The following is a 23,795-nucleotide window of genomic DNA, read 5'->3' as shown; positions in this document are numbered from 1 at the left end:
CATCTGCTGCTCCAAAAATGCCGAATCCAATTTACCTTCCAGGTGGGCTTCCCAGTTCACCTGCTGCCCACAGTGCTCATGTGGTTGCGGTCACACGAGTGTCACCTCCTCACGCAGTGTAATGGCTCTCTGCAGACTGCCCAGGCATAGCTGCCCAATTTACTGACAAAAACAAGCTTTTATTGCTGTTGGCACCACCGAGCCAGAGCGGCCAGAGAAGCATGGAGAGGCCACGCACGTCGTCAGCATGACTGCCAGCAAATTCGCTTCTCTGATCCTTTCTGGGCCAGTGATATGAGGGGCTGACCCAGCGTCCCGAGCCAGCTGTTGGCAACACCCGCTCTTAAATGTAAGCCCCTCGGGGTTCCTCCGCACTGGTGTCATCTGTAACCAGCCCTTGTGAGAGCATAATTGCACTGTGAAGCCAAAACGTTACCACCATTACATGGAAGAAGTTGGCCAGAATGACATGGGAAATGAAAGGTGAGCCCTGGACAAGTCTTGGCCATGACCTAGACATTGGAAGGTTTCCTGGGAATCTGGTTTTCCTTGAGCCTCAGTAAACGCACCACACACCACGATGCAGGCTCACGGAAGAGAACAGAGCCTGCAGAATGTGGTGCTCAGTGCCCTGGCACAGCAGAACGGCAGGGTCCCAGGTTCTGCCAGCTTTCTCTGGGCTCTCACAACAACTCGCACACGGAGAGCACGCTCTGGAATGAAAACCATTCCACTCCGCGTTTGTGGTGCCATCCTGGTTGTTAACCCTGGACAGGCTAGCCCACCTCCGTTAAGCCTCAGTGTCTCTGCCTGCATGGTGTTATCGAAGAGCTGCTGAACAGGCAACCCATCTCCCACGCAAAGGCACAGCCCGGGGGCACCCTGAGGGTTAGGATTGTTACAAATGGTGGTGGTGGGGGACAAGTGACAAGTAAACAGTTCAGAACCCCTGCGGCACAACTGAACTGGGTTGCCTTTTAGATTTGGCACCGGGGTGCCAGGCCAGGCCATGATGGCCACAAGGCAATGTGGTCCTGCTACCCTGGGAAACTTCCTTTCCCTGGAAGGACCTATCCAGGCCTCGTGCACTGCTGGGCGGCAGCACCCCAGGGTGCAGGGGGTGGGGGAGGACAGAGAGACGGACAGGCAGGAATGGTCACCTGTGTGCTTGGTGTCGATGTGAGCCTTTATCTCTGCTTCCTCCATGGTGACAAAGTCACAGGCGGTGCAGCAGATGGAAAACATCCACTGCTCCTTGTCCACGTGCAGCGACATGTGGCTGACGAACTGCACATTGAGCTCGGTCTCGAATCCGCACACATGACAACTAGACGAGGGGATGAAAGAAAAGAGGGATGCAGAGCTGTGAATGGAGGCGACTCCTCTCTGCAGAGAACACTCGAGGAGCCGGAGGTTTCACACACATGCTCCTCGCCAGCAGAACTTCTGCCGCAGAGGATTCTCTGCGCTCTGGGCTGCCTCTGCGGTGCTCGCTGTGCCAGGCGGCTTCAGTGCCAGCATCATGTAGCCATCCCATTCATGCTATAATGGTGCTAAGTAAGCATACAGTGAATTAAAAACTACAGATTCCAGATGCTGCACATCACCTAAGTGATTCCTTTGGGCCTGGAGATGTGGGGCAGTGTTGCCAAGGTGTTTAGTGGTCCATTGATAAATTCAGAGGCACCACATCTCCCATACGCTCTCTCTGTGGCTCCAGAAAGCTTCCCACGTAGCAATGGAAGCACACGCAGGTCACCGCGTGGCAGACCAAGCAAGAGGCAGCCCCATCTGCGACAGCTCCTGAGAGAGAGGCCGCCCTTCCCTGGAGATGTTTCATGCAAAAGCCAGTTTCCACCAATAGCGCAGGTAAGGTTTAGTAAAGAGTACAAAACTTGGGATCTGATGGCGACAACCCAAAAACTGACTCTGGGCTGACTATGGAAGCAAAACATGCAATGCACATCCTAAACAGCAACCCAGCCAAGGGAAAACGTGTAATGCCTTCTGTGCTATTTCTGCTGGGTTCCTGGGTGTATTTTTCGCTGGCTTTTTTGCTTTCCAACTCTTAGGAAGCTAAGAGGTGCAACAGTGGGAGCTGCACAGACCAAGATGCTGACTGTCCCCAGGGCTCTGTCACTCTCTGGGGCTCCACCTGTGACAGTCAGTCCAAGACCATTTCTCTTCCAGTGAATTCTGCCAGGGCCACCCAAGCCAAGAGCGGGGTCGTGCAACTGCAGTGGCCACGGCAGCACAGAGAGCATTAAAACAAAGGTCATCAGACAACCGAGAAAGGGGGCTCCTGTCACACGTCCCTAGTGGCTGGGCAGGCAGGCGGGGGCCAGACCAGCGCGTTACGTCCTCCACTCACCTGTAGTAGTAAGGGTGCTTCTTCCCGTCACTGCCTTCAGAGGTGACGGCGCTGACAAGGTCCTCGGTGTCTGTACTCACCAGCTTCACGGAATGCACGGTCAAGTGCTGGTTCAGGTTCGCACGGCACTTAGCAGCATAGGGGCACAAGTGGCATTTGTATTTTCTTTCCTCTGGGGGAGAAGGAACAGGCAAACACCCAAACCACTCTCAGGAAATGAAATGCCAGCTCCTTGCGAGACAGCACGGAAAGCAGGGGTGGGGAACCTTTTTTATTCTGCCAGGGTTATCTCTATACGTATATCACCCGCGGTCCATATAAAATTATCGACTTAAAATTAGTGTGCTTTAAACCCATTGAATTTTGAGTCCCGTGTGCAGCTGCCTTGGCAGGGATGCACCAAATGATCTTGGAGTCTCATCCGGTCTGTGGAATGGAAGTTCCCCACCCCTGAAGATATCAAGAAAAGGCTGGTTTGCGTCTCATTCCACGTGGCGACAAAGGTAATGCCTTGGAGTTGTATTTAAAAAATCCACACAGAGGGCCACTCTGAACGCTTCAAAGGATTAAACAGAGTCTCAGGGCCACCGGATGGCCTGCTTTTTGTGGGACCCCCACTGCCCCTCTTCCTCTCCGTCCCAGAGGGGCTAAAAGAATACCGTGTTTGTGAGTGTGTGTGTGTGTGTGCACGCGCACGCCTCCTCCTGTGTGCTGGTTGTGAGTGGGTGCCAGACACAGCAAGGGGAATGAGACTGGACCCATCATCTCCCCTAAGCTCCAGGCTGGGATCAGCCACAAAACAAACAAAAAAGCTAATGAAATCAAAAGGGGGGGGGGTGACTTGTATAAAATAATTTAATTGGCAATGTTCATTTTACATAGATAATGTGAAAAGTCTCCATTAATTTCTGAATGGAAATCCTCTCGTAGGCCTGACAGATGTTTCTGGATCGTTTCCAGAGTGGCACCCTGCATTCATCTGCCTAATCAAGCAAATGAGAGCCCGGCGCGCAGGCGTGTGCTCACCGGACAGACTAAGGGGGCAGCCGCAGGAGGAGAGAACAACTTCACCTGCTGGCCCTGCTTCTATCTGGTATGGCTGGGCTTGGCTTTTAAAAATTGCCAGTCTTCCGTATTTCCCAGGGAAAAACATGGCAAGCAGTTTTTCTACAACCAAATGTTCAGGCCTCGCCATCGTGAGGGCTCACATCGGAAGGACACATGGTGGGCTTGGCAGCCATGGGAGGAGCAGCAGGGACAAAGGAGAAGTGTTTCCTCAGAATTGTGCCTGTTGCCTTCATATGTGAGGTTGTTCAGGTTTTGGTGTTAAAGTTATGTCTTCTTCATAAAAACAATGGTGGGGCTTTCTGTCTTTTTCTATCAGCTAGAAAGGTTCAGTAACACTGGGATTTGCTCTTCCCATCAAGTTAAGAAGAACTCACCTGCGAACATCTTTGGACCTGATGCCTTTATTCAATAGTATTTCCTGGGACCAGCACTGTGGCACAGTGGGTTGAGCTGCCACCTGCGACACCAGCATCCCATATGAGCACTGGTTTGAGTCCCAGCTGCTCTACTTCCCATCCAGCTCACTGCCAAAAGCCTCTGAGAAAGCAGCGGAAGACGTCCAAGTGCATGGGCCCTGTCACCCCCCTAGGAGACCTGGACGGAGTCCCAGGCTCCTGGCTTCAGCCTGGCCCAACCATCTGGGGAGTGCACCGCTAGATGGATGATTCTCTCTTTCCTTTTCTCTTCCTCTCTCTCCTTCTCTCTCTCCCTCCCTCTCTATCCCTCCCTTCCCTGCTCTCTTTCTCCCTCTCTCTCCTTCTCACTCCTTCTCTCTCCCTCTCTCTCCCTCCCCTTCCTCCCCCCCACCTCTTTCCAACTCTACCTTTCAAATAAGTAATAAATCTTTTAAGAAAATAGTCTTTCCTTCATTATCTTCCCAACTTTCTCTTTGATAATTGATTTATTCAAGTTACCCCTGCCCCTTTGGGTCAAATTTGATATTCTGGCTTAACTCGTCATTTCTCCCGTTCTCTTTGTCACGGCTGTGTCCTTGTTCTCCCGCAATTCTTCAGCACCATCTGCACTGATGATTAAGCTGCCTTTTTCATCTTGATTTGAAACATTTTCACTTCATTTCCCTGTTTTAATCAGGCTTACATGGGTTCATGTGCTTTATGGTGATCTTTCCCCTAGATTTTGTTACTCTTTTACTAATTCCTTAAAATGAATGTTAAGATCCTTGAATTCTTTGTCTTTCTTCTCTTCCAATTAAAACATTTAAGTCTGACCAGTGTGGTAGCTGTTTCCTCCAGGTTTAAATATAAAGTGCTCTTTCATTCCTTCTAGATGTCTGTTATTTACATTTTGATTTTGATTTTCTTCCTTTCCTGCTCATCCAATTAAGAAAGACATTTTATTGGTTCTTGTTTATTTAAATTTCATTTAAGTATGCTCAGAGAGTAAGGCCTATAAAACCTCCACTTTTGAGCCAGTGCTGTGGCATAGCAGGTAAAGTCACCATCTGTACGGCAGGCAATCCACATGGGTGACAGATTGAGTTCCAGCTGCTCCACTTCCAGTCCAGCTCTCTGCTATGGCCTGGGAAGGCAGCGGAGGATGGCCCAACCCCTTAGGCCCCTTTACCCACATGGGAGACCCAGAAGAAGCTCCAGGCTCCTGGCTTCGGCCTGGCCCAGCCCCGGCTGTTTTGGCCATTTGGGGACTGAATCAGTGGATGGAAGACCTTGCTCGCTCTCTCTCTTTCTGCCTCTGCCTCTCCTTCTCTGTAATTCTGTCAAATAAATAAATCTTTTTAAAATTTTTAAAATAAAGCCTCTATTTTTGAATATGTTAAAATTTTCTTTGTAGTTATGTGTATGACTAAATTTTGTCTTAAGTGGAATTAATATTAGAAAAATTAAAAATATAAGAGAAAAAAGAAATTTAATTTTGTAATAATAACACTGTCTTGATTTTTCTTACACCTCATGTGACATGCAAACCTTTCATTTTGAACTTTCTTGATCATTTTTCTGTTTCCTGTAAATGAGATACACTTGGATTTTTTTTTAAGCCTGTGGAAACTGAGATACTCGATTTTGTTATTCCACTCTGCCTTACATTTACAGTTGCTTTTCCCTTACATCTTTCTGTCTTCACTGATCTTTAATGTACTGATCTTTTATGTAATCCTCCTGTACCCCTTGTTAACTTGGTGGCTTTCTCTTTTCTGATCCACAGAATCAACCCTCTTTGCCCAGTGTTATTTATAAATGAATTTATCTACCAAGGAGCAACCTTTTCCCCTGGTGCTCCCACCCACAATAATAAGGTGGGCTGTGGCAATGGGATAAGCTGCACCCCAAGACGCTGGCATCCCGTATGAATGCTCCACTTCTGATCCAGCTCCCTGCTAACGCACCTGGGAAAACAGCAGAAGAAGGCCCGAGGGCTTGGGCCCCTGCACCCACAGAGAGACCTGGATGGAGCTCCAGGCTCCTGGCTTTGGCGTGGCCCAGCCCTGGCTGTTGCAGCCATTTAGGGAGTCAACCAGGGGATAGAAGTGCTCTCTCTCTCTTTCTTTGTCTCCCTCTCTCTGCAACTCTGCTTTTCAAATAAATAAAAATAAACCTTAAAAAAATGAGCCCCTTGGAGTCTTCAGAGGGTGCAGGAGTTTCACCTGGGCACACCTACTGTGTATCCCTCCTCAGTCCTCGCTGGAACTCAGTGCACCCTTTCCACACACACACAAAGCCCTTCCTCCGCCTTAGGTCAGCATGCCAGATAAAAGGGCTTGAGGAGCGAAGACAGACACGTGTCCACACGGGGGGGGTGGGGTGGGGGGGTGGGCGGCAGCGAGGCCGGAACTCACCTGTGTGCAGCGAGAGATGCCGGGACAACGTCTGCTGGCGGCCAAACACTTTCCCGCACACATCACAGGGGAAGAGCTGGTCATTGAACTTCCAGGATGGCAATCCATTTCCCGCCTCCAGGACTAGCTTTTCTGTTTCTGGGCCAGGAGGACAGAAAGCGTTGTGAGGGACACACAGGCACCACGGACACTTTTCCCTAGGCGTCTGCACTGAGGACCGCGACACAGGCTTCCTTCGGCGGCATGTGGCGAGTCACTGCAAGGAAGCCCCAGGAACCCTCGCCACGCTCACTTCCTGTCTCCTAAGAAGGCCCTCCTGGGAGCTACGCTGGAAGCGGATTCCCGCTCCAGTCCACTCTCCCGTGTTCTCTCTCAAATCATCCCTGCAGACGTGGTGGACAGCACTGGGCCCAGGAGACAGTGGGTAAACACTTGTTCCATGACTGAATGGATGAGCTGCAGGTTGAAAGTCCAGAAACGCAGACCCTTGCCACAGACAGGAAGGAAAGAATTTCAAATCTCAGTAAATAACTCTAAAACAAATAGTGGACCAGCTGAAGGAAGCGAACCCTCTTTCACTGGCCTTCATGAAGCGCAGTTTGGCCCACGTTCTGGAGTGTACAAACTCCTTCAAGAGGGACTCAGGTTAAGCAGACTCAGGGACGACAGGTGCATACTGTTCCACAGGGAACTCCGCGACGGGGTGGGGAACCTCTCTTCTGCCCAGGGTCATCTGCATTACCTGTAACCTCAGTCACAGGGCATACCAAACTATCAACTTAAGGGAGAGCCTGCTACAGATTCATGCAATGTTGAGTCTCGCCTGTGGCTGCCTTGGCAGGGACAGACCAACTGATTCCAAGGGTCCTACACAGCCTGCCTGCTGGCTGGACGCTCCCCACCTCTGCGACAGTGCACTAAAATTGTTGTCAAGGTCCCAGCAGATCTGGCGAAACAGTGACTGATGCAACTTACTGGATGTAATTCGTAGGCATGAATGAATCAGAGGACATTAGGGGACAGGCATTTTGCCTAGCAGCTAGGGAACCAGCTGGGAGGTTCAAGTCCCACACTGGGGTGCCTGGGTTTGCTATCTGGCTCCGGCTCCAGACTCCAGCTTCCTGCTCATGTAGACCCTAGGAGGCAGTGGTGATGGCCCACGTGACTGAGTTCTTGCCACCCATCTGGGGACTCCAATTCAGTTCTGGGTTCCCAGCTTCTGCCTGACTGTGCTCCAAGCCATTGCAGGCATTTGAGGAGTAACCCAGCGAATGGGAGTTCTCTGTCCGTCTCTGTCTCCTTGCTTCCCAAATAAACAGAAATAATAATACTAAAAAAAAGAAATCAGTGAATGTTAATTCATCCTCTTTTCACCTTAAAAAGTTTATATTTTCTCATTATCATCTGTAAGAATATATGTGGGAGCTGGCATTTGGGCATAGCGGTAAAGCCAACGCCAGCATCCCATATGGGCACTGGTTCCTGCGCCGACTGCTCCACTTCCAATCCAGCTCCCTGCTAACGACCTGGGAAAAGCAGCGGAAGATGGCCCAAGTGCTTGGGCCCCTGCCACCCACGTGGGAGACGTGGAAGAAGCTCCTGGCTCCTGACTTCAGTTTGGTCCAGCCTAGGCCATTGCAGGCATCTGGGGAGTGAATCAGTGGATGGAAAAAAACTTTCTTTCTTTCTTTCTTTCTTTCTTTCTTTCTTTCTTTCTTTCTTCCTCTCTCTTTCTTTCTCTCTCTCTCTTTCTTTCTCTCTCTCTCTTTCTTTCTCTCTCTCTCTTTCTTTCTTTCTCTCTCTTTCTTCCTTCCTTCCTTCCTTTCTCTCTCTCTTTCTTTCTTTCTTTCTTTCTTTCTTTCTTTCTCTCTCTTCCTTCCTTCCTTCCTTCCTTCCTTCCTTCCTTCCTTCCTCTCTTTCTTTCTTTCTCTCTCTCTTCCTTCCTTCCTTTCTCTCTTTCTTTCTTTCTTTCTTTCTCTCTCTTCCTTCCTTCCTTCCTTCCTTCCTTCCTTCCTTCCTTCCTTCCCTTCTCTCTTTCTTTCTCTCTTTCTCTCTCTCTCTCTTTCTTTTTTTTTTTGACAGGCAGAGTTAGACAGTGGGAGAGAGAGAGACAGAGAGAGATCTTCCTTCTGTTGCTTCACGCCCCAAATGGCTGCTATGGCCGGCGCACTGTGCTGATCCGAAGCCAGGAACTAGGTGCTTCCTCCTGGTCTCCCATGCGGGTGCAGGGCCCAAGCACTTGGGCCATCCTCCACTGCACTCCTGGGCCACAGCAGAGAGCTGGACTGGAAGAGGAGCAACCGGGACAGAATCCAGAACCTCGACCAGGACTAGAACCCGGTGTGCCGGCGCTGTAGGCGGAGGATTAGCCTAGTGGAATAAATAAGTGAATCGTTAAAAAAAGAATATATTTAATTTTCTTATGCATATTTCTTTTCACTGAGCTATAACAGATTACACAAACACTCCTTCTACAGCAAGTGTAAGGAGACAGGCAACAGAGACAGTACAAGAAGAGGGAAGTAGACACTTCCAGGAGGCCATTTGCCAGGGCTCCTGATAGGATTTTAGCCTCACTTTCAAAACCAAGGCACATGATACGCTAAGTTGGTATCTTGTCCTGTACCTCAGTAAATGATCGTGAATCTTCTTCAACACAGTGCTGCATTACAGAACCAGACACCCCGTGGCAGTGATTAACTGGTGCAAAGAGCTTTCCATGAGACCCAAGCAGATGACCTGCTTAGACCACTGCTCACGGACAACATCAGAAGAAAGAACTTTATTTCGCACACTTTAGTAGAGTTGCTTCCCCAATCCAGGATTCCACCTGCATTTGGATGAGTGAACTAGATCAACTTTCATTTGAAGATCTGCCAGACAGCATAATCTAAGGGAAGAAGCAGCAAACCCAAATGTTTGGAAGCGGGGGTCAGGGCCAATGATGGTGCAATTGGACTCATGTTTGCTGTGAGGCACCTGCCAGCAATCCTGACACTGATAAAACACATTTATTGATTTACCTATGTTTGTTAAAACTTAGTGCTCTGAGCCCCAGGGAGAAGAGCTAGTCTTATTAAAGTAGAAATGTGGGACTCAGAATCTCCAAACAGCAAGGGCTGGAGCTGTGGGGGGAGGGGGGACACACAGGGCAGATGAACTTGTGAGGATAAGAACCAGTCTTTGATGACCATCCTTGGGGCCAAGCACTGGGCCTCCCAGCCACACAGCCCCGACAGGTATTTCACCAGTTCCATTAACAGTGCTCCAAAGGAGGGGTCAAGAGGGTGGCAGGTCTCCTAATACGTTTGCAAGAATGAACTAATTGGGTCACAGACTCAACACGTGGGTGCATTTAAAAATGAAGAAGTCTCTTAAGAATTCTTTCAAGTATTAGTCAGGTCCTCAAGAAGTTGAAGCACCAGAGAGTTCAATCCCTCCTCCCCACGGCCTTGGAAAAAAAGGACACCCTCCGAGTGTGCTGCAGTGAAGTAGAAACGACACCCCCCGCTGCGCTGGTGACCACAGCTGGCCACTGTCACAGCCCCTTGCTGGGGCCCCAAGTCTTGTCCGCAATTGCCCTCCCAGCAATTTGTTTTCATTTCACGCGTGGGAGCAAGGCAACCACAGGGCATTTGGAGCCTCATCCCAGAACCTGACTTGAAGTCCCAGCTGGGTGGCGCAGTGGGCTGAGGGCCAGTGGGAAGAGGAGGAGTCCTTGGACAACCCAAGTACTGAAGAGAGATGTCCGCTCCTCTCTCTTGGAGCTGACATGAAGCGGAAATGGGGTGCAGCAGGTGCCACGTTCTCCTGCATCTCCTGTGAGTGATGCCACCCGAACGTCAGGGGACAAAGCTCAGATATTTTGCTATTCCTCTCTCTCTTTGATCAGACCTGGTCTCCAAAAGCTGTCCATCTTACCTCAAAGATCTTTCTGCCTTCATCGGGCCAGCATCTCTCACCATTGTAGCCGGAGCCTCTGAAACAGCTCTGTCACCAGCCCTTCTCCCCTCTCTTCTCACCTCACCTGTTCCATGGCAGACTTTCTGATGCACAAGTCTGAGCCGAGCTTGTGCTGTGTCTCAACAATGCCCCAAGGTCAGAGTCCTTCCCTGGGCTACTGAGTACCTTCAGCCTGGCTTCGTCTCCTCCCACCTTTAGCTCCTGCTCCACCTCCCACCGCCCAAATGCTCAGCAGTGAGCTACTTGATCTTTCAGGAACACACTATGCACATTTAAGCTGTCAATGCTTTCTAACCAATTACTCCTCCACCAAAAGCTACTCCCACACCATCACTTCTTTTGTACAACAAACTCCAACTCATTTTCAAATCCTATCTCAGATTCCATCTCCTTGGTAAAGCAGGCTCCAATTCCGCAGGTGGAATTAATCATTTCTCCTTCTCTGTCCCAAAGCACTTCTTCTTTTTTCTTTTTAAAGATTTATTTTATTTATCTGAAAGAGTTACACAGAGAGAGGTAGAGACAGAGAGAAAGGTATTCCATCCGCTGGTTCACTCCCCAGATGGCCACAACGGCCGGAGCTGCGCCGATCCGAAGCCAGGAGCCAGGAGCTTCCTCCAGGTCTCTCATGCGGGTGCAGGGGCCCAAGGATTTGGGCCACCTTCTACTGCTTTCCCAGGCCATAGCAGAGAGCGGGATCGGAAGAGGAGCAGCTGGGACTAAAACCGGCGCCCATGTGGGATGCTGGTGCTTCAGGCCAGGACGTTACCCCGCTGAGCCACAGCGCCAACCCCCAAAGCACTTCTATGATTATTTTCATGATGGTGGCATCCCATAGAGGAATGCCTCTCTTGAGTCCTGGCTGCTCCACTTCTAATCCAGCTTCCTGCTAATGTGCACTCTGGGAGGCAGCAGGTGATGTCCCAAGTACCTGGGTCTCTGCCGCCGACATGGGAGGCCAGGATTGAGGTACAGCTTCCTGGCTTTGGTCTGGCCCAGCCCTGGCTGTTGCAGGCATTTTGGGAGTGAATCTGCAGATGGGAGACCTTTCTCTCCACCTCTTTGCCTTACGAATAAAATTAAAATAAATAAATAAAATTTTAAAAAATGTTTATGGAGAATGAGTATAATGAGAAAACTGCATGGATTTCAAAAATTTTTGTCAGTAAAACAAACTTATCTTTTAATTCCATTTTCCATGAACTTTTTGATGTACGTGTGTGTGTGTTACATAAAGCACACAGCACAGCTAAAATGCAGCAGTGCTTGAAAAACACATTCCCCGGCCTCCGGTCCCTGTTAGATTGTGCATAACTGGGAACTGGGGTTCTGTGTTATTTATCTGAGTGTCATCAACATTAGCACAGTGCCCAGCATGGAATCTGGGCTTAGGATTCGGCTGTTGAGTAAACGAATGATTGAATAAAAGGCTCCAAGTGAGACAGGGAATAAACATTATCCTCATTTTATAGGAGTAAAGACTGGGAATTTATTAGCATTAATTAAGGTCTACAGCCAGTCCTCAGTGAAAAATACAGCCATCTGCCTTGTGAATAGGTGTATTAACTCAATATAAGAACTGTATTTTCAAGATTCTGTTAGTAGAGGGGCCGGCGCCGTGGCTCACTTGGTTAATCCTCCGCCTGCGGCGCCAGCATCCCATATGGGTGCCGGGTTCTAGTCCCGGTTGCTCCTCTTCCAGTGCAGCTCTCTGCTGTGCCCGGGAGGACAGTGGAGGATGGCCCAAGTGCTTGGGCCCCCGAACTCACATGGGAGACCAGGAGAAGACACCTGGGTCCTGGCTTTGGATCGGCGCAGCACCAGCTGTGGCGGCCATTTGGGGGTGAACCAACGGAAGGAAGAACTTTCTGTCTGTCTCTCTCTCACTGTCTATAACTCTACCTGTCAAATAAAAAAAAAAAAAAAAAGATTCTACTAGTAGAAATGTTTGCAGTCCTGAGTCAAACCCCAAACGTTCCATATCCTGACTTCTTCCTAGGAGCACCAAGCAACAGGGTGATTCTCTTTAAGAAGGCTCTGGCAGACATGGTTTACCAGTTAACCTAACGGACGTCATCAACTGTGGTTCGCCCTGCCTCTCTGACGCCGGAAGCAGCTAGGTCTGCCATGTGCTTTTGGACAACGCGGACAACACAGAGGCTTCTACTTTTCTGATAAGGAAAGATATGGTTTGGGCTATCCCTCTTTTCACTTTTCCTTGCCTTGATCACAGAGGAAACGCCTGAGATTACAGCAGCCACTTTGTGAATAAGAGGCATAAGGATGAAGGCTGACTGCCAAGGACAGAGGACAGGAGAGACAAGAGCAGGCTGGGTCCTCAGTGGTGTTTTTGGTGGCTGAGTTAGTGCCAGTCACTACCCCTCTGAGAGCCTCTTGATTTGTCAGGAAAGTAAGTCCCTGTTTGTTTCAGCCACTGTTAGTTGGGTTTTCTACGACTTAGGGCTTTCTTAAGGGCTTTCTTGCCATGGTTGCTCTTGGACTTTGGGCTTTGGGTGTTAGGGTCTAGCTTGGAACAAACTTTATTCCCAAACTCCAGGATCGGGGAGAAGTTCGACATTCCTTCTCAAAGCAGTACGTGCACGGCAGCTGAGCGCACTGCCCTCTTCACGGCATCATGTGTTCTGCTTTTTAAAAAAATCTGGGAAGCTCCTTTTGGGTTATTAAGGAATTTGCTTCATAAAACCTTTTTACTGAATCCTGGTATGTGTGAGTGTAACAGAAAAGTGCAATATCCATAATGGCTTTGGGATATGTTTCAAAGTCCCCAGACAGTATGGAATTTAGGGATGATTTTAAAAATTGTGTGCTTCCTCATCTTTATTCCCATATCCCTTACTTAGTATTTGTTTATTTTAAGGAGTTGTGAATGTACACTCAAGATTTTCTTCCTTCTTTTAGAATAAAATAATTGTCTAAGGATCACTTTTTTCTTACAGGGAGTCTTACAGCATGGTGTCTCTTTTTGTTTGTTTGTTTGTTGTTTTTGTTTTTGACAGGCAGAGTGGACAGTGAGAGAAAGAGATAGAGAGAAAGGTCTTCCTTTTTCTGTTGGTTCACCCTCCAATGGCCGCTGCGGCCGGCGTCTCACTGATCTGAAGCCAGGAGCCAGGTGCTTCTCCTGGTCTCCCATGGGGTGCAGGGCCCAAGCACTTGGGCCATCCTCCACTGCACTCCCGGGCCACAGCAGAGAGCTGGACTGGAAGAGGGGCAACCGGGATAGAATCCGGCGCCCCGACCGGGAGTAGAACCCGGTGTGCCGGCGCCGCAGGCGGAGGATTAGCCTATTGAGCCACGGCGCTGGCCAGCATTTAATTTCTTTTCAGACCCTTGTTCTCTGATCCCTGGGCAATGTATAAGTTTCTTCCACACACTCCTGGCTCCCTGGTGCCAAGTGATCAGATGTTTCCTTCTCTGCTGTGCTACCTACCATCTTTGCTTGGAATGTCATCTGGGGGCTTTCCCAGGGCCTTAACACTGGTTTTGTTTTGCTTTGTTTTAAGTGAAGGAGATGGGTGTGCAGGAGTAGGTACTTCTATTAGGGGAGCACTTTGTGAAGTCAGTCCCAGCACAAACCTCTCAGCTCTTCTTGTTGAGAGCAAATTGAGTTCCCTTACTTGTAATGATGAGGCTGACTTGGTCAAAGTACAACAAGGCAAACCATGCATCCTGTAACTAAGAGATGATGTTGCCTTCTGCACACAGGTCCTGGGAAGACGAAACCTCTCAAATAATTTCTCCCAGAGCTTTCCCGAGACAAACCCATCTGGCAGATTCCGAGAGGAAGCTCCATCAACTCTACTCAACAAACAGAGAGGCCATGTAGATCAGAGAGGTTCAATTCCAACTATTCCACTTTCATGAGAAAGAAAATTAAGCAATAAACTCCAGGACCTCTCCCCACCCGAGGACACCCCACAACATGCACAGGGTTGAGAACAATTTCCACAGATCAAACTAAATCTCCATCCTGCCCCAAACCTTAGCTCAATGAGGCACCTCAGTGATCATCGTGTTCAATGTTCTCTTCACACATATAAGGAAACTGAGGCCAAGACGACTGAAACAACAGCCCCAGGTAACCTGGCTGGTGAGTCTGGGAGAGCAGAGACATGGTCTCATTCAAGCTCCTCCAAGCCACAGAAATCAATGCCAAGTCCACAATAAATAAAGATGGGATTTTCCTTCTCCCATTCTTTGGCTCTGAGTTTAACGGTCTTGGTTACAATTGGATCTGTGCAGATTTAGCAACAAGTCATCAACACCAGGACTTCTGCCCATCTCTCTGGAAAGCACCAGCCTAGAATATTTGTAGGTACAGAGAAGTGACAAAGTGCAATATGTCAAAAGTTAGAATAAAGGCACAGGAGGAAGCCCAATCCCTTTTGAGGTAAACCAGTCATAAACAGAGTCTCATGGGACTTTCCGCACCATTTGGGGAACATTTTTGGTAATAAATAAATAGTGGTGGATGGTGTGGCATGGCGTGTTAAGTTGCCACTTACAATGCCCACATCTTGTACTGGAGCAGTGGTTTGAGTCCCAGCTGCTCTGCTTCCAGTCCAGCTCTCTGCTAATGTACCTGGGAGGCAGAAGATGATGGCCAAGTGCTTGGGGCCCTGCCATCCACGTGGGAGACCAGCATGGAGCTCCTGGTTCCTGGCTTCAGCCTGACCCAATTCCAGCTCTTGTGGACATGTGGGGAATGGAGCAACAAGTGAAAGTTCTCTCTCTCCTCCTCCCCCCCCCCCCCCCTTCTCCAGACACTCCGCCTTTCAAATAAATGAGCAAATAAAAATTGAGAGAGAGAGGCTTGCAGTGCCCGCATCCCATATGGGCACTGGTTGGAGTCCTGGTTGCTCCACTTCTGATCCAGCTCCCTGATAATGCACATGGGAAAGCAGTGGAAGATGGCTCAAGTGCTTGGGCCCCTGCACCCACGAGGGAGACCTGGAAGAAGTTCCTGGCTCCTGGCTTTGGATCAGTGCAGCTCCAGCTGTTGTGGCCATCTGTGGAGCAAACCAGCAGCTAGAAGACCTCTCTCTCTTTCTCTGCCTCTCCTTCTCTCTCTGTGTAACTCTGTCTTTCAAATAAATTAAATCTTTAAAAAAAACTGAGAGAGAGAGAGAGAGATTCTTCTATCATATGGTTTACTTCCCAAAGGACTGCAACAGCTGCGGCTGAGCCAGAATGAAGCCAGGAGCCATGAACTCCATCGTTGTCTCCCACATGGGTAGCAGGGTCCCAGGTACTTGTCTTCCCAGCACATTAGCAGGGAGCTGGACTACAAGTGGGGCAGCCAGGACTTGAACAAGCACTCCAATATGGGATGCTGGTGTCACAAGTGGTGCTTAGCCTGCTGTGCCACAACTCTTGGTACAAGTTATTCTTTAAAATAAACAAACATAAGCAAACGGGAAAAGAACAAAAACTCAGCAACAAAAATACAAAGAAACAAAACTCAAAGGACAAGGTGGAGGAAGGAAAGGCCTCCAGTTTTCTCCCTTGTGATTTTAGCGTCGTTCAGCCCTCTAACAGGTGCGTGGTTCAGCTTTGCTGGTGCCTTTCCCTGTGTGAGAAGATCCTTGCATTCCTGGAGAAAATGATTCCCTCCAAGCACCATTTCTCAACCTGACTTTGACACAGAAATGCTGAGACAGAAGACTTTATTTGGGTAACTCTGTAAGTAAAAGACTGACTGAAACAAGACCTCGAGGCGTAAGCTACTGCCCAGGTCAACCAGTATCTGCTGGTCCCCGAAGAAGAGGCGCTGGCCCTGCCTGGGTTTTCCATTAGGACATACGGTACATTTTGATAATTTCTTTTCTTCGTCATCAAGGCAGAGAAGTTTCACATCGTAACTCAAACTGAAATTCTGAAATCCCCTATACTCCAGGACAGATCACTTACCAGGTAGCACATGTACGAGGGAGTCTTCAAAAACTCCCTGCAAGTGCAAGCTATAAAAAAGCTATGCCTGGCTGGCAGTTGCAGCCATCTGCGAAGTGAACCAGCAGATGTAAGATGTCTCTCCTTCTTTCTCTCTGTAATTCTACCTTTCAAATAAGTAAAATTAGTTTTAAACACACACACACACACACACACAAAGCTATGCATACATTTAATAGTTTTTGCACTAAAATAAACTTATCGTTTAGTTCCCTTGTCCCACACGCTCTCTGAAGCACCTTTGTAATCTTTGGTTTAGACCCCAGGCCTACTGCCCCTGACGTCTGCTTTCCTGGGCTCACTACTGACTCTGCTCCCAGGAAGCTGCCATCTTCTGAAGGCTGCTGGTGGAGACAGGAGGCCGCTGTGTGTGATGCCACTGCGGGTGAACAGCTTCGTTCCAGGGCCTGCAGTTCTTCTATATCCCTTATATATATTTTTTTAAAAAGGATCATTTCACCTTAGGATACTATGTCTACCTTTCGGTATTTCTGGCTCAGAGAAGCTATCCTGCAGCCTCAGGGGTGTACTAGATTAGTGGCCATAATGCAGATGGCTGGCACTGGTGACCTGTGCCACCCTTTCATTTATCACTAGTGACCCTGCATGACATGCCAAAGGTGTGGCCCGGGACAGATCCTAAGAGAACTATTCAGTTCCCTGTGAGCACCTCTGTGCAAGTCTTGGTGTCACCATTTCCCCTCGAGGGACTGTTTCAGATACTCTCCCCAGGTATGAGACAGCCTGATGGTCAGGATGTCAACTGAACAAACTGCCGAGACAGCAGAATGTCACAACAGTTTCTGTCTATTGATGCCAAAATGAAAACACTGGTGACGATTCTTAGGTATAAAAGAGTTCATAGCCTTGCTTTTCAATGAGCACATTTCCAACTTTAACGCTTAACAAAATGAGCAAATTATACTTTTGCATCAGTATGTTTGGAAGGCTCTTGCACAGATCCTTGGAAGACAAAATAGACTAGAATTTCTCCAAAACCTTTCTGAAATAAACCCATCTGGCAGAACCTGGAAGACACCTCTATCCACTCTTACTCACAGAAGACTGGATCAAGCAGATCAGGTATGTTCAACACGAACTCCTCCACTCTCATGAGGATAAAAATGAAGCACTCAATTCCAGGAGCTCTCCCTCTGCAGGGCACTCTACACCTTGCACAGGATTGAGAACAGGTTCCACAGAACACAGTAAGTCTCCATCCTGCCCTGAAACTTGGCTCAATGAGGCACCTCACTGATCATCGTGTGCAATGTTCTCTTCATGCATATAAGGAAACTGAGGCTGAGAGAACTGAAGGGATGGGCCCCGGTAACTGGCTGGTGAGTCTGGGAGAGCAAGAGACAGGCTTACGGTTTCATTCAAGCTCCTCCAAGCCACAGGAAACAAGGCCAATGTCCATAATAAGCAGGAGCTTGCGGAATTGGTTCTTTATAAGCAGCTGCACCTGAGGAACCATCCCAGAAAAGCTGGGCACATTTTTTTGCTTTGTGCGAGCAGCAAGCAGTTAGTTAGCCTCAATAAATGCTGATTGACTCGTGATCTGTCGGGCTGGGAAAGAACTGTGTTTTCTACATTTGGCACTTTATGAAGGTCATTTTCAATCAACAGATGAAAACCGGACCTTGATTCCTCTGGTAATAGAAAATGGCTTGGACTAGGCACTCTTAATCCCAATGGGACTGATCACATGGAATTTGAGCACTGCAGGAACCTTCTCTAAGCATCCAAAAGAGGAGTCACGGCCAGAATCTAGGCCAGTGGCTGTCTACCGCCTCTGTATAACATAATCTTAAAAAAAAAAAAAAAAAAAAAAAAAAACCATGTATGAAAACGAATGCTGCTTCTACATTTTTCCTCTTCTTGTATTTCCAAGGTCAGTGAATCATCAGTATACGTTTTAAATAAATGAAGCGTTCACATCACCAATATCATGAGTTTTATACTTAATGGCAACTGAATTTTATACTGCAACATGGAAGAAAACTGAAAATATGGATTCAGGAGTCACGTCTGAAGGATTTACCCATGAGCTTGCCAGTTACACAGACCAGTGCCCAATTTTTTTTTTTTTTAACATTTATTTGTTTTATTTGAAAGGCAGAGTTACAGAGAGAGAGAGAGAGAGGCAGAGGCAGAGAGAAAGAGAGAGAGAGAGAGAGGTCTTCCATGCACTGGTTCACTCCCCAAATGGCCACAATGGCCAGAGCTGGGCTTATCCAATGCCAGGAGCCAGGAGTTTCTTCTGGGTCCCCCCCGTGGGGTGCAGGGGCCCAAGGACTTGGGCCATCTTCTACTGCTTTCCCAGGCCATAGCAGAGAGCTGGATTGGAAGTGGAGCAGCCAGGACTCGAACCCACGCCCATATGGGATGTCGGCACTGCAGGTAGTGGCTTTACCTGTTATGCCACAGAGCTGGCCCTGCCTAGTTCCTTTTAATGAGGATAGGATTTAAAGACCCAGCAGATGCCCTCAGCAGGTCCGTGTTGAGAACACTTTAAAATCTTCAGCGGAAAATCACCAGGCCTGGGAGTTGTGTCATTGTGTTTTTGTTTTTGAGGCAGACATTGATGATCACTTAACTCGGTAACTGACAGAATCGCTTTTTGCTGTTTTGGTTTTCATGGTGGCACTATGCGCTCATCTTCCATCCTGACTTCCACTGCTGTTAGGGGCTGGCTGTGAAACATAGTTCTGGACAATGGGATGTGGGTGGAAGCCCCTGCAGTGAGATGCTATGAACACTCTGCCTCCCTCTGCTCCCCCCGGCCCCCCCAAAGAGAGTCTTATGAAAAAGGTTTTGCCTTTCACCTTGGACTCTTCCTCCTTGGATGCCTGAAGGTGGAGCAGCCTCCTTTTAACCACCAAGATGAAAGCCATTGAGAAAGCTAGAGCAGATTAGAAGGCTGGGTCCTTGATGTCCTCCCCAAACAGCTGTACCAGCCTTACACTGACTGTATCTGAATTCCTCATCGTGTGACACACACAGATCCTCATCCAGTTCAGTCTTCGTGGTTTAGGCTGAACATAATTCTAATAGATAAAGACTTCAGTGTAAATCTAGTATCACCTCACTTCAGTAGTTTATTTCCATTTCATAAAACAATATCAGAGTTTGTTAAATGTATATTAAAGGGGCCAGTGCTGTGGCATAGTGGGCTAAGCCTCCGCCTGCGGCGCCAGCATCCCCTGTGGACTCCAGTTCTTGTCCTGGCTGCTCCACTTCCGATCCTGCTCTCTGCTATGGCTGGGAAAGCAGTAGAAGATGGCCCAAGTCCTTGGGCCCCTGAACCCATGTGGGAAGACTTGGAAGAAGCTCCTGGCTCCTGGCTTCAGATCGGCGCAGCTCTGGCCATTGCAGCCATTTGGGGAATGAACCAGTGGCTGTAAGACCTTTCTCTCTGTTTCTCCCTCTTTCAAATAAATAAGTAAAATCCTTTTTAAAAAAGTATACTGGGCCGGCGCCGTGGCTCAACAGGCTAATCCTCCTGCGGCATGGGCACACTGGGTTCTAGTCCTAGTCAGGGCGCCGGATTCTGTCCCAGTTGCCCCTCTTCCAGGCCAGCTCTCTGCTATGGCCCGGGAAGGCAGTGGAGGATGGCCCAAGTGCTTGGGCCCTGTACCCACATGGGAGACCAGGAGAAGCACCTGGCTCCTGGCTTCGGATCAGCGCAGTGCGCTGGCCGTGGTGGCCATTGGAGGGTGAACCAACGGCAAAGGAAGACCTTTCTCTGTCTCTCTCTCTCACTGTCCACTCTGCCTGTCAAAAATTTTTTAAAAAAAGTATATTAAAGACCCAACATATGATTCAGATGACAGCTTACATTTATGGAGGATTTACCACTGTGGTAGGCACTATACTATGAATTTTACACATGTAAAGGGGTCTTCAAAAAGTTCATGGAAAAATTATACATGGATTTTAATATGTTATTGCACCAAGATAATCTTATCCTTTATTTTCTTTTTTATGGGTTTTTGAAGTTTTTTGAAGTTTCTTCATATTTAAAATATCTTTAAAAAAAAAGGAGCATCAGGCCTAGGGTGTTGAATTCAAGGTCACCACTCAATGGTAAATGACAGCCTATCTCAAACTTAGATCTTTCTGACTCAAAAGCCCATACTCTTTTTTTAAAAAAATTTTTTTATTTGGAGAGGTAAAGTTACAGACAGAGAGAAGGAGATACAGGGATAAAGGTCTTACAGCCACTGGTTCACTCCCTAAATGGCCGCAACAGCCAGAGCTGGGCCAATCTGAAGCCAGGAGCCAGGAGCTTCTTCTGGGTCTTCCACACGGATGCAGGGACCCAAGTACTTGGGACATCTTCTACTGCTTTTCCAGGCCATAGCAGAGAGCTGGATCAGAAGAGGAGCAGCCGGGACTCGAACTTGAGCCCATGTGGGACACCATGGCCGCAGGCAGAGGCTTTAGCCCACCATACCACAGTGCCAACCCCTCAAAAGCCCATGCTCTCAAATCATTTCTTATCCAATACAACAAGATTAAAAAGTTTTGAAAGTCTAACAGTTCTAATTTATTTTGCTGCATACAAATCTACCTGTTGCAATCTGGGTTTGTTCCATTTCCGATTTTTCTATATGCACTAACCACAAAGAAGAAGTTATCTGTGAGCATACACATCTAAGAGGGCTTTATGGGGCGATTCCCGTGCTCCTCTGGAACCTGCCTGGAAGGAGAGTGCTGGAACGTGGAGTCTCTGCTTCACTTCTCCCACCGAACTCCTCCCTGCTCCCCTCCTAGCTCTTTAGGTCTGATGGGTTGCTGCGTAGCAAAAATCTGAGTATCACGTCATGCAAATTTTGATTGCAAAACTTATTTCAGGTCAGCATTCACCTGTCCCAGAATAAGATTTTATAATGAGTGTTCTTTCAACTTTCCAGAGTGAAGGAAAATAACAAGGCATTCAAGTGCCAGGTACCCTAAGATTGGATTAGGGAACAGCCAATCTTTAAACCCCAAAGTTTTCTTTTACTATTTTCTGTTAAGTATGGAAACACATGAGAACATCTGGAGAACAAATATTATCATGCTTTGGGCAAACAGGAGAGTTTCCTTTTGTTTTTCCCCTTGTTGATTGCTGCACTAGGTGTTCAATACATGCTCACTGAATAAGAGAAATAATGAATAAACTAAAAGGGAAGAGCACACCACCATGGTTAAATTATTCACACTTCTAAAATAGTATAAAATTTGAAAATTCAGACTATAAATCACTAACATTTTAATATTGATTTACTTCTGAAATTACATGATGTGCTATACATCACACCCATGGGAATTTTTTTTTAAATATTTAACAGGTTTTTAAAAAACTCATGTCACAGTCATTTCCAAATATTGCCCAAGTAAGCCCATAGCAATTCTGCAGTTCTCTCCTTAAGATGGGAATCCAGTGGTATTCTCAATTATTCTAGCCTTTTTTTCCTTAAAAGAAGGTATCAACCATTCTTCTAAAGATTTCCAAATTTACTTAGAGCTCTTATCAGCTCTCAGACACTGCCATAATCTTGGGTGACTACATCCAGTTTCATAGTTTCAGTCTTCTTGTCTCTCATGCAGAATTCTATGTTAATAGAAAACATAACTATTGTATTTGCCTTTCTCCCGACCCTGAGTTTCAGCATACTATACAGTTGGTTAGTTGATGGCAGAGTTAACATTTTAAGGTAACACTGACCACATATTTTTTTCTCCTTGACCCGGAAATACAACGTTTTCATTAGGCAGAGTTGTATGTTTTATATGGTAAGGATTTCTGTTGGTTGACTTATCTGATTATCTTTTTCCAGATGGAGAATCACAGATACAGTATTTTTAGCATTTGAATTTTGGGGACACAACCATTGGGCCATAGCATCTCGCTAGTGAAGAGAGGAGGAAAGAGATTGTTGTGTTTTCCTATGAAAGTACGTCACAATGCCTGGTAGCACTGAGTGACTTTTTATCAATGATAAAAGTAACACAGTTGGCAAACATCTTACTTTTACATAAATAAAACAGGCCATCTGTATAATAATAATTTCATTCTCAATAATTTGAATACCCTTAGACATTCCTTAATGGGGGAGAAAGCTGTGGATCTGATGTGGCTGACAGAAAATTACAAATGAAGAGCTAAGATTTACTTAGACATACTTTGTTCAGCACACTAAGCTAAGGCTAAGGGTTTCACTTACAAGAACTCATTTAGTCCTCAAAACAACATACGAAGATTGTTCTCACTATATAGGTGAGAAACTGAAAGCTCAGTGTGGCTAAGAATTAGCCTGGGCTGGCGCCGCGGCTCAATAGGCTAATCCTCCGCCTGCGGTGCCGGCACACCGGGTTCTAGTCCCGGTCGGGGCACCGGATTCTGTCCCGGTTGCCCCTCTTCCAGGCTAGCTCTCTGCTGTGGCCCAGGAGTGCAGTGAAGGATGGCCCAAGTGCTTGGGCCCTGCACCCCATGGGAGACCAGGAGGAAGCACCTGGATCCTGCCTTCGGATCAGCGTGATGCACCAGCCACAGCATGCTGGCCGTGGCGGCCATTGGAGGGTGAACCAACGGCAAAAGGAAGACCTTTCTGTCTGTCTGTCTGTCTCTCTCTCACTGTCCACTCTGCCTGTCAAAAAAAAAAAAATAGAATTAGCTTGTTCTCACACAGCTGGTTCTGAGAGGCAGAACCATGATTTGAACTCAGGATGCCCAACTAGGGACACTGGGCACTACACAGCTTCCCTCATAAAGGGCCTCTAATCTCTTTGTAAAGTAGAAAAAGCCTCATGGCTGCAGGCCTCCAGTCTCTCACAGGCTGGCGACCTTGGTTTGGACCTGGTACTAAGGAGTTCAATGTCATATGTTTAGTTTTTCTGAAGTGGCAGGGGCCACTACATTTTCTATAGCCTCAGATCAAAATTCAACCTTATCAGCTGCCTTGACCATAAATGCCTGTTGAAGAACAGAGTGAAGTCAGAGTGTCGAAGATTTGATGTAAATTTAATCCAACCCCAAAGGCATATCCCACTGATGCACATGAAGAATCAAGCTTGTATACGGAAGTTAGGACATTACCACTGTCAGCAGAGTAAACGAAAGATCCAAACCACTCCTATATAATCATTTCAGAGTTAAGAGAGAGCAAGAAATGGATTTTGGGGTCAGAAATCAGACATGTAAATATGTAGCAACCTGAGAATATTTTAAAAATAACAGACAATACTCATTGATTCAATTTTGAAATAGTTGAGCAAAAGGAGGAGAAATGGCTTTTTAAAGAAAGGCACCTTCCTTCCATTTCAATTTTCAAATTGAAAAGGAAATCAAATTAATACAAAAATGTCAACACAATACTTTGGTCACAAATCAAACTATAGAAAAATGAAATAATACATGTGGAAATATGGAGGGACTACCTTACTCCAGAGTGGAAATGTCATATATTCTAGCTACGCACTAGTTACTTTTAGAGGTTGTGTGTATTTTTCCCATGCTTTCTGACCTGGTTATCTTTGAAACAATCTTTTCCTATCTTCTCTCTTTACATAGGGATTAAATACTTGCATAATATACAATAAATATTTGCCGACTTGATTAAAAGT

The 23,795-nt window shown here is 47.3% G+C and overlaps 1 protein-coding gene across 11 annotated transcripts in view; it reads right to left on the bottom strand.

Moving 5' to 3' along the window:
* ZNF827 (zinc finger protein 827) overlaps nucleotides 1–23,795 on the bottom strand; it is a 185,580-nt gene that overhangs the window by 16,166 nt on the left and 145,619 nt on the right. For all 11 annotated transcript variants that reach the window (XR_009866625.1, XR_009866624.1, XM_062199530.1 and 8 more), the window contains exons 9-11: nucleotides 6,252–6,389; nucleotides 2,372–2,543; nucleotides 1,161–1,327 (exon numbers count right to left, since the gene is read on the bottom strand). Coding sequence is in view for 9 of the 11 variants with exons in the window: in XM_062199530.1 (XP_062055514.1) it covers nucleotides 1,161–1,327; nucleotides 2,372–2,543; nucleotides 6,252–6,389 (477 nt within the window). In the remaining 2 variants the exon portion in view is untranslated. The remainder of the gene's footprint in view (nucleotides 1–1,160; nucleotides 1,328–2,371; nucleotides 2,544–6,251; nucleotides 6,390–23,795) is intronic.

The sequence above is a fragment of the Lepus europaeus genome, chromosome 8, assembly GCF_033115175.1.
Source record: "Lepus europaeus isolate LE1 chromosome 8, mLepTim1.pri, whole genome shotgun sequence".
NCBI classification, from domain to species: domain Eukaryota; kingdom Metazoa; phylum Chordata; class Mammalia; order Lagomorpha; family Leporidae; genus Lepus; species Lepus europaeus.
The sequence above is the reverse complement of the archived record's forward strand: the minus strand, read 5'-3'. Positions and strand labels throughout refer to the sequence as shown.